The sequence below is a fragment of the Anser brachyrhynchus genome (assembly GCF_964034855.1).
Source record: "Anser brachyrhynchus genome assembly, chromosome: 6".
Lineage (NCBI taxonomy): Eukaryota > Metazoa > Chordata > Aves > Anseriformes > Anatidae > Anser > Anser brachyrhynchus.
In genome coordinates, this window is record NC_137700.1 from 35210354 (window position 1) to 35226012 (window position 15659).

The window sequence follows — 15659 nt, forward strand, 5'->3', positions numbered from 1 at the left end:
TTTTTTAAACATTTAGGGTCAGTTTCTCAGAGTTTAATGGGACTGCCACTGAGTGACACCAGAGGAGTGATTTGTCTTTAATATTTTCTTTAATGCCTCGCTGCACTGCAGTCTTTTTTTTTTTTTTTCCCCACTCCTTCTGTAGCAAAGCATGTAGACTGGGTGTGCAGCGTTATTTATGACCAGCCCATCATGGCCAGAAAACAGGCAGAAGATGAGACAACTACTACAGAGTCTCTCCAAGTTGCAGTGACATACCCCAACCCACGCTGAGAAACATGACATTACTGCAGCCTTCCCAGCACTGGTGGGATAATGTCCAGAAAAGAAAAGAGTATTACTGGAACAGGAAGAGCAATGGTTACTGTGTCAGAGCTAGCTGCCAACCTGAGAAAATTAAACTAATAAACGACACAAAGAGCCCATTTTGCCTTCTTTCCCACCTTCCACTAAAACCTTCCCCCTCGCCCCACGCCACCAAGAGATGAAGACTTGTTGCTGAGATAACAAGACCTGAAAGGCTTACAAGGTGTTATACAGCATGGCGTGGCTGGGATCCAAAAAAGCACTTAGGCACCTCAGAAGCCATTTAGGCTAAATTCAAGTATTTCCAGAACGCTATTCCCCAACAACATCATTCTCCTAAAACACAGTTAACCCACGTTTTCTCAACAGGGGGTGCCTGCAGCTCAGCTCTGGCACACACCGGGTGGCACAGCAGTGCTGCTTACAGCTGAGTCCAGCTGCCACAGACACTCTCCCTTTAAAGCATCCTGAAGACGACAGGCCGGTGGGTCAGAGCCCTTGCCCCAGCCTGTGGGAGATCCAGATGCACTTCTCCTAGCCCGCAGAGCTCAAACTCCCATGTAGAAGCTAGCTTTGGGCTCTCGATGAACAACCTGAGGGTGCTGCGCCCAACACAGCAGCTTCGGGCACACGTACGGCAGAGCACACAGGGCTGCTTCAGTTTCCAAGGCAAAATAAAAAACAAGCATCAAGCCAAGCAGAGCAGTGTGCCTAGGTGTCAATCCAGACGTCCACAACACCCAGCCCCACTTGAGACGCCCTTGTGTATCCTGCCTGGCCTCCATGTCCCACTTGAGTCTCCTACAGGTCCCGCAGCCCAGCTGCAGATATCTTGGCCACCTCACAGTGCCTGTTAACACACTACATGCCCAGTTTGGGCAAATGAATCAAACGCCTGGCAAGTTTAGGCACCTCCACGAGAGCGAGCAGCCCGAGCATGGCTGTGGCCTCACGTGATGGGTTAAGTCATCAGTTCCGGTCTCGCATGACCTGCTTTACATGTCTCATGCCTTCATTAAATCAAGCCCCAACCCCTTATCCTGAGCAGCTCTAAGACAGCCCGTAAAGAAACACGCCAAACAAAACACTTACCCACACAAAGGCTTCAAGGAAGTTCAGCTGGAAACCGGTGTTTTTTTCCAACAGTTGTGAATTCCAGGCAAAATGTTGCTGGAGAAGCTTCCAAAGAATTTTACTTTGAATTTGCTGCCAAGGCTAAACAGCAACAGGAACAGGCATTCAAATGAACATGAAATATGACTGTTTACTTAAGCCACAATTCTGTGCGCCCTGAGATTTGCCGTTGTGAATGTGTGTGCATGCACCGGACAGCAGAAATGTCCCAGGAATGCTTCTACAGCGGGGTGCCGGTGCTCACCCACACCCCAGGGAGTGCATGTACTGACAGCAGCAAGCACTACCTACCTCACCATGGCTGTAGGTGATTCCAAAAAAAACTGATTCAGCGTTGCGTAGTTACACAGACAGGTGATACATGAGGAATTTTAGAGCAGAAGACTGTCTCTTCCGGTGGTCTTAACCTGCATTTCTGATTTTTATATGACTCCCTCTCCCACAGATGTGATTTCCTCTAATTTCCCCTGTTTCTGCTTTGATTTTGGGCAGTTCCTGCAGAATGTCAGCTACCTGAGGACTGCACAGTTCTATTATCTGCTCCCGAGCCTGAAACACCGTGTGAGAAGTGAGTGACCAACCACGTGCCATGAATAACTAAAGATTCGAAAGACATTTATTCTATAAAAGCAAAACAATGCTGGCATCCATAAGGTATTTATGACTCGGGGCTACATGTCTACACAGCACAGCCCACTGTAGACTTAGGATCCTGGACAAGTTTGCCTGTACCAACCCAGTGTTGCATTTCCACGATAGGATCCATTAACTCATAACAAGCACAGCACTAATGTAGCTACCGTGCCTCCAGACCCAGCAAGGATATCTCCACACTTGCAGTGTAAATGCACCCCTTCTCTCAGACTAAACTAAGCATGGGTGTGGTTGGAAACACCATCACCAATACATTGCTAGTTCTGGGCAAGTGCCGCCAGATTTCACTCCTCCTAGAGTTAGTGAACCCTCTCCACTGGTTCTCGTTACACTTTAAAGTCCTCCCATTTAGCTAAGGGGCTCTTCAGATTCATTGTCTTCTCTAAAACCATTAAAATTGGATGTCACAATATCCCTTGCAGATTCAAACAGCAGGACCTCATTTTCTTCATGTAAGAACCAGACAGTAGATGTTCGCACGGCTTTCAATCACAAAGAGAGGAACAAAGCTAGAGAGACAAGCTGCCCTTGTAGGTGAAATTCACAATAAGGCCTTCATCTGCTCTTTGTCAAAATCTCTGCAGATGCTTAGATCGCTGAGATTATTCAATGGGCTTGGAAAGACTCAGGGAAACACAACAAACCTCAGTGGTCTCCTTTGCAATTTAATGGCTTCTCTTTTTCTGTGTATTCAATTACTGAGCGAAACCTAACCCTTCCCCAAGCCTTCACCTTTGATCAGAGCAGGTATCAAATGCTGTTTGGTTTAGGTACATTTTGTGCTTGTTTCTTATGCAAATGCAAACTGCTATAAACCAGCTGGCACCTCCGCCAAATTTGTTTCATGGACTTCAGTCTGTTTTCTACCTTTCACCTAAAAGGGGTATTATGTACATGGAGATTGTTTTTCCTGTGAGAAGATAACGAGAGATTTATTTTCTTTCAAAAATTATAAGATTAGATCCATCTTGGAGCATTTCCACTGAAACCTGTAGCATTACATCAAGGATTATTTAATTTCGTTTTTTGATTAAAATTATCAGAACAAAGCTAATCTGCATTGAAAATGTTAGTATTGTGGTGAAGTTGGCTACTTACAGCATTTTTAGCGAGGTATTTACACTAAGCCTCATCAAGGTTAGCCAAATATCTTATGCTCCAAATCAGACATGCGTGGCCAGACCTCAGAGACCAAGTCCTACCCCAGGGCTGAGGCTGATCTCTTGAGCATGAAGAATCATTTTGGATAAAGCTATGAGGCCTTCCTCATGCACAACATCACAAGGAAAGACTTTCTCATGCAAGTCTTCCCCTTGTTTATGGGCTGTGTACACCTGCTAACAGAGTGGCTCATAATGTCTCACCAGTCCCCGGTTCCTAGTTCCAGACCAAATACACAGTAACACACACACACAAAACCAAGTGAATATTTACACAGCGTGTATTTAACCAGAGCTGGGATTTGGAAACCAAGTGTGGGCTTCAGTTCCCGCAGGAAGATTTGGGGTGAGGCTATAACACAGACACCTGGAGTCAAATTTTCCTGATTTTAGGATTTCTGATCAGGATAATTCCTAGTAAGATCAAACTAAATAATTTATGAGCTTCTGTTCTTGTTCAGTGGATTATTATTAATTCAATTAAAATAAAAGCAAACCCTGGCTGAGGCTGTTTATCCATATGCGCATCTTCAAGTAATCTCATTTAAATCAGCATGTGATGGCATGCAGGACCTGACTCACAGGAATAGTAGGAGCAGCCTATTTAACATGATGTCTTCTGTATTACAGCCCTTGTAAAGCTTCAAGTCTAGGTTCAAGTTTATTATCTGAAACTAAGCACAGAACATTATAGGCTTTAAACATTTTTATTTTTTTTTAGGACTTTGAATTAGTTTGCAAGAAGCAGAAGTGACCTTAATTACTTATAAACATTTTCATATCATGATAGATTCACCCTCACACCATCATTGCTGGGCGAGCATTAGCGTCCCTTATAATGTAAAGCATAGTTATGGACATGATTAACTACTGCCATCCAGCTTGCAACATTCCTCTTAGTCTGGATTTAGGGTAGTGAATGATCTCCTGGTGGTGGGCCCATAAATCTCAGCCCTTTCCTACACAGAGCACCCACAAGAGAGATGAAACCTCATTGTTCAGTACTTCAGGTTAAGATCAGAGCTGCTGCGGCCTTCTGTCCCACTCCCTCCTCCCTCAGAAATGCCGGACTAGTGATGACTGGAACAGCTTTACCACTGCATGACCCCCCCGATCCAAAAATTGCCTGGGAGAAGGCAGACCCACATCAAACCCTGCCAGAGATGAGGTGGAAGGAGGCTCCCTCCGCTGGGAGAACTCCACACAAGGAGGCACCAAAATCAGCTCTGACGAGCCCGTAGGACTGGGTGCCCCGGGGCAAGGTCAGCAAGATCCTCTGTGTTTTGTGACTCCGGTCAGAGATCGGAGCACAAATAGCTAACAGCACCTGGATCTGGGTGGATACACGCTACCCAAAGCATCGGCCATGCCGGTGTACATGGCAAGGCTCTTTTATGACCCAGGTTTTTTCTGCAGGCCTGTAAAACAGGAACAGCATGCCCAAGTCCTTTTTCTGGGCCTGTCACTGTAAGCTAACACAAACAGGATGCAATAGGTCACATGAAAAATTTACCAGCTATGACTGTCATATGGCAAACATGACCAATGGTCATGTGGAGGGCAAACTGACAGGAGTTTCCTGTAGAGTGGTGAATTTTATACTGTAAAATAATGTAATCTTTAATATATAATTGTAATAAATATATACTTCTACAGTGTAATATTTAAGGTATGTTATAGAGTCCTATACAAATGTAGTATTATATATTATGCAGTGTACTTATAAATTATGATAGTCTTAAGGAAGGTCCTACCTAAACTCAGTACTTCAGATTACATGCCTGTGAATTTCTAGAAAAAAAAAATGGTTAAATGAGGTAACTCCAAAGGTGGTATACAATCTGATGAAATCACTTTTGTCCGCTTTCCGATTGCACGGCACAAAACATTGACCTTGTCAATAAGCCATTCAAGACAGGCATCTAATTCCTATAAACATTTTCTTTCACTGAATTCTAAAGGACAGCCATGGTTTTTCTCTTACAGAAATTCTACATTTTCCTAATTAACGTATTAAAAATCTGTCAGTTATATGCCTTTAGCAGGTTTCTGCTCTGATATTTTCAAGATCTGTACAAAAAACATCATAGAAAATCTTAAAAAAAAAAAAATAATCAAATAGCAGCAATACAGCCCCATCTAAGGAAAGGAACTGCTTTTCTATAACTTTTTTTTCCTCCCACACTGGACAATACTGGCGGGCTGAGATTTAACCAGAGATGGGCTCCTTTTACAAGATTGCTTATATAAAGCGAAGATAAGGCCAGGTGGGTTCATTTGAAAGAGGACATCTTGGGAAGAGCCGACAACGCAGCTACTGGAATAAGACCGCAATGAAAAGCTGAAATACTTAATTCCTTCCTCTCTCGTAGGTATTATACTTCATTTACTGTAGAATGCATAGCATTATAATTGGATGGAATTGTCACTGAAACGTAGTGTAAGAGCTTTTTATAAATATATATATTTAAAGAGGCTGAGTGAAAATGTTGAAATTGACTCCTTTTGCTGGAAATATTTAAACAGCGAGACTTTTTTTTTCTTTACTTAAATTATATTTGTTACATCTGGCACTCTGCTCAGTGATGTAGATATGAGGGCAGACACTGAAGAGTGTCTACAAAGGGAAAATACAAGAGCTCCAGTCCCAAGCCCACAGGCTGCTCTGTGCCAAAGTGTGCTTCTGCCTGCGGGAAACAGTTTGTAGGTCTGAGACCTGCAGTGGAACTGGAAATTACAGCTAAATATGATAATTCTGAAAACTCTAAGCTTAGCAGTAGAGGAGAAATTGCATAATTTACCAAAACTTATCTACATGAAGTTAATATTATATACATCAGGATAGCCATCAACACATAATAGTTTCGGCATTAAATTATTAGACACAGCATGTTTATTTTTGGCATTATATTTCTTCTAGTATTTTCTATTTTTTAATCTGCCATTGTTTACATTTCATTTAGTTATTCTAAAGCCTTGGGTTAAGAATCAACAAGAACAAAGAAATCCTGGAATAATTCAAAGCCAACACTAAACTGAAATAATAAAATTGTCACAGTAGTGACACAGTGACCATAACAGCATTGGAAACATATGTCCTGTTGATGAAATTAGGTTGGATGACAGAATACCAGCAATGTTATTAATTTCTCTCTGTTTAAAAGTAGCTAGTTTAACAGTTCCAGGTCTGCACTGAATATACTTTTTTCCTTTCCAGTTTTAAAGACAATTTCAGCTTTTATTCCCTGTGTCCTCAGATCATTGCAAGAAATGGTGCCTAATACTATTTATCTGCTGGTCATCTTGGCTCAAGCTCTTGCAGGGCCCTGCACTCCGAATAAAGCAGGTAGAATAACTCAAGTCTCCTATGATCCTTCCTTGTAGCTGCCAAAAGGTCGTTTTCTATTTAAAACTGGTTTTCTTCAGAGAGTTAAACTGTTGGTTCCGGAGAGCTAATCCTTTTACATCTTTTAACGATTTGTTTCCAGTTAGCACAGTAAAGCAAGGTCCTAGCCCCACAGAGAATTAGGTATATGCTTAACTCTGCAATAACCAGTGTAAGAAGGCTAGGTGCGAGCAGAATTCAGGCATAAGAAGAGAAAGAAAACAGCAGAAATTAGAAATTGGCCACAATGGCCTAGGCTGGATGCTGCAGATCTTTGCTGCCCAAGATGGGCTTTAGTCCTGCTGACTGCAATCAGATGACTCGTGCTGAATGAATGTGCTGGGCTGAACTTCTGAATGCCACTGCTATATTAAAATAAAAATAATCATCATAATTGAAGCTAAGGCCCTAATTACATCCTGATTTCTGCCTTGAAACAAGAATGTTCTGGTGCCAGACAGACTTTCAATGCAGAATTCACTAAAATTAACAAGCATGCTTTTGAAATGTGTTGGAATATGCCTCAATATAGAGTCTTTGATTTGTGTGCGTGGCATGTGTCTATAAAACAGACTGGTGTACAATACTGCCAGTAATGTCAAGGTATACTTACATATTTGGCCCTCTATCCATTTGTTTCAGTGTCCTCACTTACACAAGCAGTTCCTCTGAGCTGCAGGACTTTCCGTAGCTGTGAAGCCACCAGCGATATAGATCTGACCACCAACACAAACAGAACTAGCCTGGATTTAATGAACAGAAAGGAGCAAGTTGTTAAGTTCTCTATTTGACTTTCCCTGTGCATTTCCTAAGCTTCTGCAGACAGAGAAAGGCTGAAAAATAATGCTTATATCATAAAAATGAAAGTGTCAGAAGCTTTAAAATACACAGTTGAATAATTCTGGACAGAGGTTCTCTTTTCTTTTTTTTTTTTTTTAAGGTAGTAATTAGTAGTCTTTCTCAATTTTCAGTTCACTAATGGTTAGTCAGTATTTGCCCTTTAAATTCACAAAAAACCCTCAAATTCACACTGCCTGATCCTTTGATAAAAGGCCCAACTCTTCTGGTATCACAAAGCAGTGTAAGTTATGATGTTGAATATTTGTGGTTGTTCTAGCAATAACCACATTAGGAAACAAGTCGTGGTGCCATTGTGCTATTAGCTACTGCTGTTAACAGAGCCAGGCTTTTCAGTTCATTTTTGTATCTTAGCTTTTAATGTGAAAATTGTAAAACTTCTGTTTGCATTGGCAGTGCAATGTTAGTGCAAGGAAAGAGCAGAACATGCTGTGGCCTAGATCAAACACCACTACAAAAAGATGCAAATTACTGAAGACTAACAAACTTCACCGATATTATTTCTACGATGTCAGTGGCGTTACACCAACAGAAGCCAGCTCTGCAGCATAAGCTAACATGACAGATTTCAGTGCAGCAATTCTTCGCCTCGCGTTTCTCAGCAGTCTCTTTGCTTCCTAATCAGCTATTCCAGAAAGATAAACGTACATGATTTTCTGTATCAATTAGAAGGCAAAGGCAAAACTCCTTCAGGGAGGACTGAATTTAACATCCCCGAGGTCAGTTCTGTGTAGCGCATGCAGTCCCGGTTCCCTTGCTCCTCACAACAGGGGACCTTCCAGCACTCGTTCCTTCCCACAGGAACTTAATCCCCATGGAAAGCAGATGTGCAGACCTGCTTCTTTGAAAGGAAAACACCCCTGAATGTCACTCCAGCTGTACTGTTTTCCTTTCAGATGTAATTCTGGTATACTGCTACCCTAGAACCATCATTACAAAAATTCCAGAGTGTCCTTATGGATGGGAGGTTAATCAGCTGGCACTTGGAGGCATTTGCTACAATGGGATCCACGATTCAGGATATTACCAATTCACAATCCCAGACCTATCACCTAAAAATAAATCGTACTGTGGGACACAGTCAGAGGTAAGAATATCAAGGTCTAAAAGAGGTAAGACTATCATTTCTAAAAGGCAGCAACAGAGCACAGCCCGAGCTGGACTCAGAAAGCAGCTGTACTCACTTGAAAGAGCCCGTTTGCTTCAGCTTGGAGTGGGCTTCAAGTCCTAAAGGGGAGAGAAAGTTCAGTATCAGGGCTCATTTAGATTTGGAAGAAGGAAGAATCAAATAGTCATGCTTTGCATCTGCAGGCAAAATACTCACAGGCTTAGTGATAATAATCTGTGTGCTAGTCACCCCTCTGCATGTGTCTTTACTAAACTGAACATATACATGTAGTAAGGTGTATATACATAAGAAGCACAGCATAGAAAGAGCTTTAAAAAAAAAAAAAGTTTCCTTAGGGATAGTGTTTTGTCACCAGACTGAATCTTTACATTTCAACCTACCAGGCTGATCCTAATGCCTCTAATGCTCACTATTAGTTACATTTCTGTCTTACCATATACAGTTTAAGAACCCCGTTTATCACTTCTACAACTCCATTGTCTCCAATGACACCTCAGTGATTGTGAAGAGCCAGCCTGTGAATTACTCATTCACCTGCACGTACAATGCCAACTACCTGGTGAACCAGGCTGCCTTTGACCAAAGGTAAGTCCTGGTCTGGTTGTGAGCATCACCCCTTTTTCAACACCATGTTTCACTCACGCAGAGCTGTGTTTGTTATATCCCTAGGGTGGCCACCGTCCACGTGAAGAATGGGAGCTCTGGCTCATTTGAAAGTCAGCTATCCCTCAACTTCTACTCTGTAAGTGCTCTTTGCCACCCAGCTTTTTACCTTCACCTTCCACAAATTTCAGCCTAAGAGCTGGAAAAAAGGGCTGCTGCTCCTGACTTTTGTGTGTCATGGAGTACATTATTAGCCTGTAACAGATAATTACAGCAGGGTTTGTACAGGTCCTTGTTTCTACTGATTAACGGGCATATAACTTCAACTGAACAGAGCAGACACATGCCAACTGTTCTTTTAATCCCTCCACATGAGGCAGCTTCTTTTGCTGAGAAGTACATTTCTTACATGCTGACAGGTTTTATACAAAAAAATAAAAACTTGTTTGTAGTCCAACTCAAAGAGCAGCATGCACCTGCAGGCACCACTGCTATGACATTGTCTCTGTAGATACAGAAAAGCTCCATGCATCTCTCTTGCAGTTTGCATCCTCTCATCTGACAGACATTTCATGTTCCCCCGAGATCTTTAGGTCATGCTGGAATTTTGTTCCCAGCATTTGTACCTGGATATCAAGCTGATCTTTTGAAACAGCCATCTCCTCCCCACAGCTCTGTTGTGCTGCTGGAGCAGCCAGCTCATGATCCTTCAGTCTTTTTTCCACCAAAGCACACTCAAAAGCACCAAAGCAGCCTCTCTATTTTAGCACAGCTAGAAAAACACAGCTAGAAACATAGTGAGTTAAACTGATAGGTCAGGCGTAGAGGGAGTATTGAGCACAAGGGGGATTGATGTTTCTCCCCTCACACGCTGCATTTAGGACACCAATTGATAGGGCATTAAACATTTTGGCAGCCCTTAGACGCTACATGAAAGCCCATGTGCTCTTGTTTTCTGACATATGGCATGCTGGTAGTATATAGTGGCAAGGTCCCGGGAGGTGCCCCAATGTTCCTGTGAACTCCTCACAGAATGACTGCAAAAATATTCGATAGGCAGTGAGCAATGAATCTCTGGTAGGTTTTTGTTGTTATTGTTTGCTTGCTTGCTGTTGTTGTTGCCAAATGATTGTTTTGTTCTAATGTCCATAGGGCTCCCAGGAGTCAAGGAGGGAGCAGCTGAACTGTGCATAGTACATTTTACCATTGAGAACATGAGCAGAACAAGCTCTGAAAGCCAATAGACCACTGTTTTGTTATTTTGTTCATATTTTGCTAGGGAGAAAATGTTAATTTCCACAAAATGATCTTTTTCTTTCGTGCACTATTCCAGGATCAACTCATTTTAATACAAGGACCAAGATGAGTTTTGTGACAGTACTTCTGTAATGACTCCTGTGCCAGCAGCTCAAATTGCAGGCTGAGAAATGCCTTGTTTTAAATACAACCTTGAGATTATTAAAAACTGTCTTAGGATTACAATACTCCTACTACTAAACACACATTTTGGAGCTTGCAGGCGATAAGGACCCAGACTTCTGGGTCTGTCCGTCCAGAGCTGTCTGAAGCTGCCACATGCCTTCGTTTCGCATGGTACTGGTAGCGTCTGATGTCTTTTTATTTTTCTCTTCCAAAGAATGCCAAGTTTTCAAGCATAAAAGAAGCCCCTTTTGTCGTTGAAACATCAGAAATCGGTTCTGACATATTTGCTGGAGTGGAAGCTAAGGGCTTAAGTGACAGGTAGGTAAGAAAGGAGAAACAATAAGTTGGCGATCAGGATGCTATGTGCTCATCTGATGCTTGTGCCTCCCCAGGTTCAAAGTAGTTCTCAACAACTGCTGGGCAACTCCCTCCTCGGAATATTTCTATCAGATCCACTGGCCTCTCATCACCAAGGGGTAGGTGCCGGTGGGGCCCGGGGAGCAGCTCTGCCTAGTCCTGCCCCAGGGACAACAGAAACGTGGGAGGCCATGAGAAGGCAACCCCTGGTGCTCGAGGCAGCAAGGGAAGGGTCGGTAGCTGTAACTGGCCTTCCAGCCATAGCCTTGTCCCCACTCTCTGCCGCCTTCCTCTGCCCTCCAGTAGGCACCACGGTGAGTTCTCAGGCTGCTGGCACAGCCCCGTTTGCTCACTGGGGCCTGCTGCCCTCGGTGGCTGCCGCGGGCCTGAACCTGCAGCAGGCCTTGGGCCACCTGCAGTCACAAGAGGCTGGAAAGAAAGCAGGAGTGGAGACAATGCTTTGAGTGCTGGTTAAAGGAAGATGACTTGAGAATAACTGGAAGGCTTTGCTAACCCAACAATGCTTGTTAATCAGCCAGATGCCAAAAGGTCTTGATTTCTGCAGGCCCAAACAGTCACCTCACACCGTGTCCTATTGCTCCCCAAGCATCTAAAAGCTGGGCAAACGCCTCCATCAGACCATCACCTCAGGACGTGATTATTCACAGGTCAGGGTCTGACACTGCTTCTTCACACACAACACAGGTGTGCCACGGACAACACCATTCTTGTGCATGAGAATGGGAAAACAAGCCGGGCGACCTTCCAGTTTAATGCCTTCCGCTTCCGAAACATCCCCAAGCTGTCCAAGGTCTGGCTGCACTGCGAAACGCACGTCTGCGACAGTGAGAAGTTCTCCTGCCCCGTGGTAAGGCCTCCCTCTAAGATAAAATTTGCTAAATTTGGACAGAGGATGTCGAGAAGCTCCTGGGGTGGGGAGCCGGCTGCAGAGCTTGCATTAGATGGAGCCACCGCGAGGCGTTAACCTGAGTGGTAGGCTGTGCACCCTGATCCCTGTCATGCCACGGGCACTGCATGCCACGTTGGGCAATCTGTTTAAACGTGTTGGGAAATAGTGTAGCCATTTAAAACTTGGTTTTTGTCGATACGCCAGACGACACTCCTGTTTGACAATTAGCTATAGCTAAACAAAAGCATGAGAAAAAAAGGGAGAAAGTAGAGCACTTCCCATTTTACCAACTATCTCAGTGCGGAGGCTCAAAGCTCACCTCAGCTCAAACAAAACCTCCCAGTCCTCCTTCCTGTGGAAAGTCCCCTCTGCTATCCTGCAGCTCTGCAGTAAGCTCTGCTCAAAGCTGTGCTATTTTGCAGGAAATGTGCAAATTGTTACTGGAGCAGGAACTGAGATCGCAGAGAGGTTTCTGTGGCCTTAGGTGGGAATGAGAGGAGAGATGCTGTGCAGTTATTTAGCATGGGGAGGGAGGTGTGCACCGATTGCACCAACTGATGCAAGGGTGAGGGTTGTTAAAGGATCTTTCTTTAAAGACTTTTTCGCTTCCTTCAGCAAGTCAGGGCTTCACTGTTCTTTCTCTCACTAAATGAATATGTCTTTCCTATAAAGTGAAGCTGAATTTTATTTAACCTGAAATGAAAGCCCAAAATACTCCTTTGCCCATATCCTGTCATTTCAGCAACAATTAATTCTTGCTGAAGAAGAGAAAATATCACTCCTGGTCAAGCCAACTTTTCTTTTTAAACCCCTTCTCAGTCCAGGAGCCACTATAAGAGGACAGTTTATTACCCAGCCTCAGCAGTAAGCAGGGGGGACTCATTTATGCAAAAGCTACAGACCTGATAGAAATGCATTGTTAGAAATTCCAAATTTCAAAGGCAAAAGAAAAATCGTTCAGCTTATGTTTTGTTGTTTGCTTTTAAAGATTTTTTCAACTCTTTATCCAGCCACAGACCAGGATTTTTAAAAAACAAAAACAAACCAAACAAACAAACAACAATAAAAAAACAGTATTCTATATCTGATTTTCTGACATTACTTTCAAACATCTACATCACCCTTACAGGCACAGGGTGGAATTCCCTCCCTGCCCTCCAGGATAGGATAATTGCTCCATCAGGCAACCTCCACGGAGTCCACAGCCAACCCAAAAATGCAGCCGGTGGTCTGCTGCAATTAAGGCTGAACCAAGCAAGGCATAACCAGAATTATCACACACCAATTTTGTACAAAATGCTCACAGCTGGGGACTTGCAAAGGTCAGGGAATGGACAAGGACCTTTAAGCTTGAGAGCAATGCCTCCAATACAGACCTTGTCAGCTGTGACAGGAGTCATTAGAGCTGGGTATGAGATGATCTGTTTGGAAGGGTTTTGGTGCTTCACGCTCATACCCAGCGGGCAACAATTACACTTAGCAATAAACAACAACTGAAGTCTTCACAGAGGTCATGGGTTAAATAGATGGAGCTCAGCTACCCCCTTCCTTCTTGACAGGAGGTTTCTTTGTGGCAGCATGGAAAGGGCAGCTCAGGAGGAGTTATGATCAGCAAGCGGATGCCCATCTGCACTCTGCCACCTCACAGCTGAAAAGGGCACTTAGACTGACAGCCACCATAAAAGCTGTGGCACACTAAAATCCTTGTAAAATATGCAGTAAAAGCTCTTGAACCTCTCCTGCACTAAAATGTCCCAATTACAGAAAAAAAAACAGTCCCTAGAAAATATGCAGAAGAATTGACACAGATTTTACTTACTTGGTTGGAAGTATGAGAACTGGCTTTGGATATATATTTGGATATATTAATTTTGTATAATTCAACCATTATACACAGTTTTCTCTCTGATCTCTTGAGACATGTGACAAACGAAAACAGCGCATGGAACAAACCGGAGGTGTTTTGGTGGCTGAGATCTCTGTCCGCAGTAAGTGGCCGGGTTACTGGGGTGTTTCTCGCTTTGGGAAGCAATGAACTGGGGAGCAGCCGGTGGCTTGCAGAGCAGGAGCAAGCACAGGGAGCAGAACGGTGAGAGCAGGAATCTTGAACAGAACTTGGTCTCTTCCAGGTTCGTAGCTCTGACAGAATAGCTCAGTGAAACTCTCCCCATTCACAAAGTGAGTAACTGCACCCATTTGGCATTAAAGATAAATGGCCAAACCACTTACGCACCAAGTTAGCAATGTAAACCCTGTTCACCCACGTTTGACCTCAGCAACAGCCTGGGCAAGCTCTGATGAATTGCACGTGAGTGGGAAAGAGGCCAGGCTTAGGAGCAGCAGGAAAGCTGCACCGAAGTTTTCTTTGCACAGCTAGTTGGTTCTTCAGCATAACCATAAATCTAGCTGATTAACCCCGCGTGCCTGTTGCTCCTCCTGCACAAATCGAACAGACATCAATTTTTCCCCTTACAAAGCAAAATCTTTTTCCTTGTAACTGCTGCCTCCTGGAGACACCAGGAATTTCTCCCTGAGCTAGTTTAATTCTGCAATCCAGCACATCTTTTGAAACAAGTCCTTGGAACAAAGTATACCTTAATCAATGCTTTCACTAAAGCTCTTTATACTACTTTATCAACTGCATCCTCACCATCATGAAAGCCAATTTAAAATTAAAATGTATGTAGAGCAGCATTATTGCTATTCCTTATGTTAAACCAGTAAAACTCCATTAATTTTAAAAAAATAAAAGAATTGAGGATCCTTTTACAACTTCAGAGAGTAAAGCCAAGAGTAAGAAATACCCAGAATTTCAAAATGTTGCAAAAGTTATCTGTTCTGGTTTTACAAAGCACACTGGTGCACTTTGCCCTATTTTAAACATGCCATTCAAGTGTTATCTTTTTCTTTTATTTTACACAGGCAAAGGTTTATCCAGATTTTACACTCTCTCAGGTAAACAGCAAAATACAACAATTATTATATCAATCCCAAATAGAAATCCTGAGTGGCTCTGTCAACGTAAGACCCATAGCTTGAAGAAAGACCTGGTAATTTTTGTAAATCTGATAGAAAATATTTTAAAATCTTATATCTCAATGTTAGACATTTTGTTTTCCTCTCCTAGGCACATCCTTCACCCTGGACAATGAAATCATACCAATAACTTCCAATATTGAACATTAATTTATCTTAATTTTACACACACTTCCCAAAAAGGAACAAACACATTTCAGTGTGTTAACAGAGGTGTTTGGAAAGCACTTCTATCTGGGAGGGTTTGAAAAGCCTATTCAAAGCCTTTTTCCTAAAATCTGGTATGGTGACAGACCCATGTTAAGGCATGTAGTTACAATGGTAGGGACGGGCATAAAACAGGAAAGGTAAATAACAGTAAAATACTCACATTTAGTCTTCATTTCTCTTGCAGATATCATCTTCCATCTCCTCTTCACGATTGGATTTTGTGCCATTTTATTATAAAATGCAGCTTAGCTGTGTTTCTTTTCACAATCCTCTTTGGACCTGGACTTCTTTACTGAAGATGTCTATTTTACAGAGAAGAAATGAAAGTCACAAAAAATCCTTGTGCACCATTTCACCAGATAAATAAAGCATTCCATTAGCTTTGTGCCTCCAGTATCGGAGAACCCCAAAGCTGATTCACCTCTCTGAGATCTCTGCAGGCATTTTAACTAATGAAAACCCAATAGTTATGTATTTTATTCATGCCTCCTTTTA

General features: G+C 42.8%; 1 protein-coding gene and 1 long non-coding RNA gene across 9 annotated transcripts in view; one reads left to right on the forward strand and one right to left on the reverse strand.

Annotated features, from left to right (window-relative positions):
- The window catches only part of LOC308197496, a 59518-nt gene that overhangs the window by 13452 nt on the left and 30407 nt on the right, over nt 1–15659 (reverse strand). For both annotated transcript variants that reach the window (XR_013952987.1, XR_013952988.1), the window contains exons 4-6: nt 15325–15466; nt 8682–8724; nt 7253–7382 (exon numbers count right to left, since the gene is read on the reverse strand). This is a non-coding gene — a long non-coding RNA (uncharacterized lncRNA). The remainder of the gene's footprint in view (nt 1–7252; nt 7383–8681; nt 8725–15324; nt 15467–15659) is intronic.
- On the forward strand, nt 1545–15461 carry TECTB (tectorin beta). 7 transcript variants are annotated; one of them, XM_080598004.1, is made up of 11 exons: nt 1545–5626; nt 6472–6600; nt 8394–8584; nt 9069–9211; nt 9296–9368; nt 10866–10969; nt 11044–11127; nt 11714–11876; nt 13837–13906; nt 14841–14873; nt 15349–15461. In XM_080598004.1, exons 2-11 carry the CDS (start codon nt 6525–6527, stop codon nt 15399–15401), a joined length of 990 nt encoding a protein of 329 aa, XP_080454130.1. In that variant the 5' UTR covers nt 1545–5626; nt 6472–6524; the 3' UTR covers nt 15402–15461. The 7 variants fall into 7 exon arrangements, with proteins under 7 accessions (XP_080454130.1, XP_080454132.1, XP_080454129.1 ...); XM_080598006.1 differs by having other exon boundaries at nt 6512–6600; XM_080598003.1 differs by having other exon boundaries at nt 1545–5622.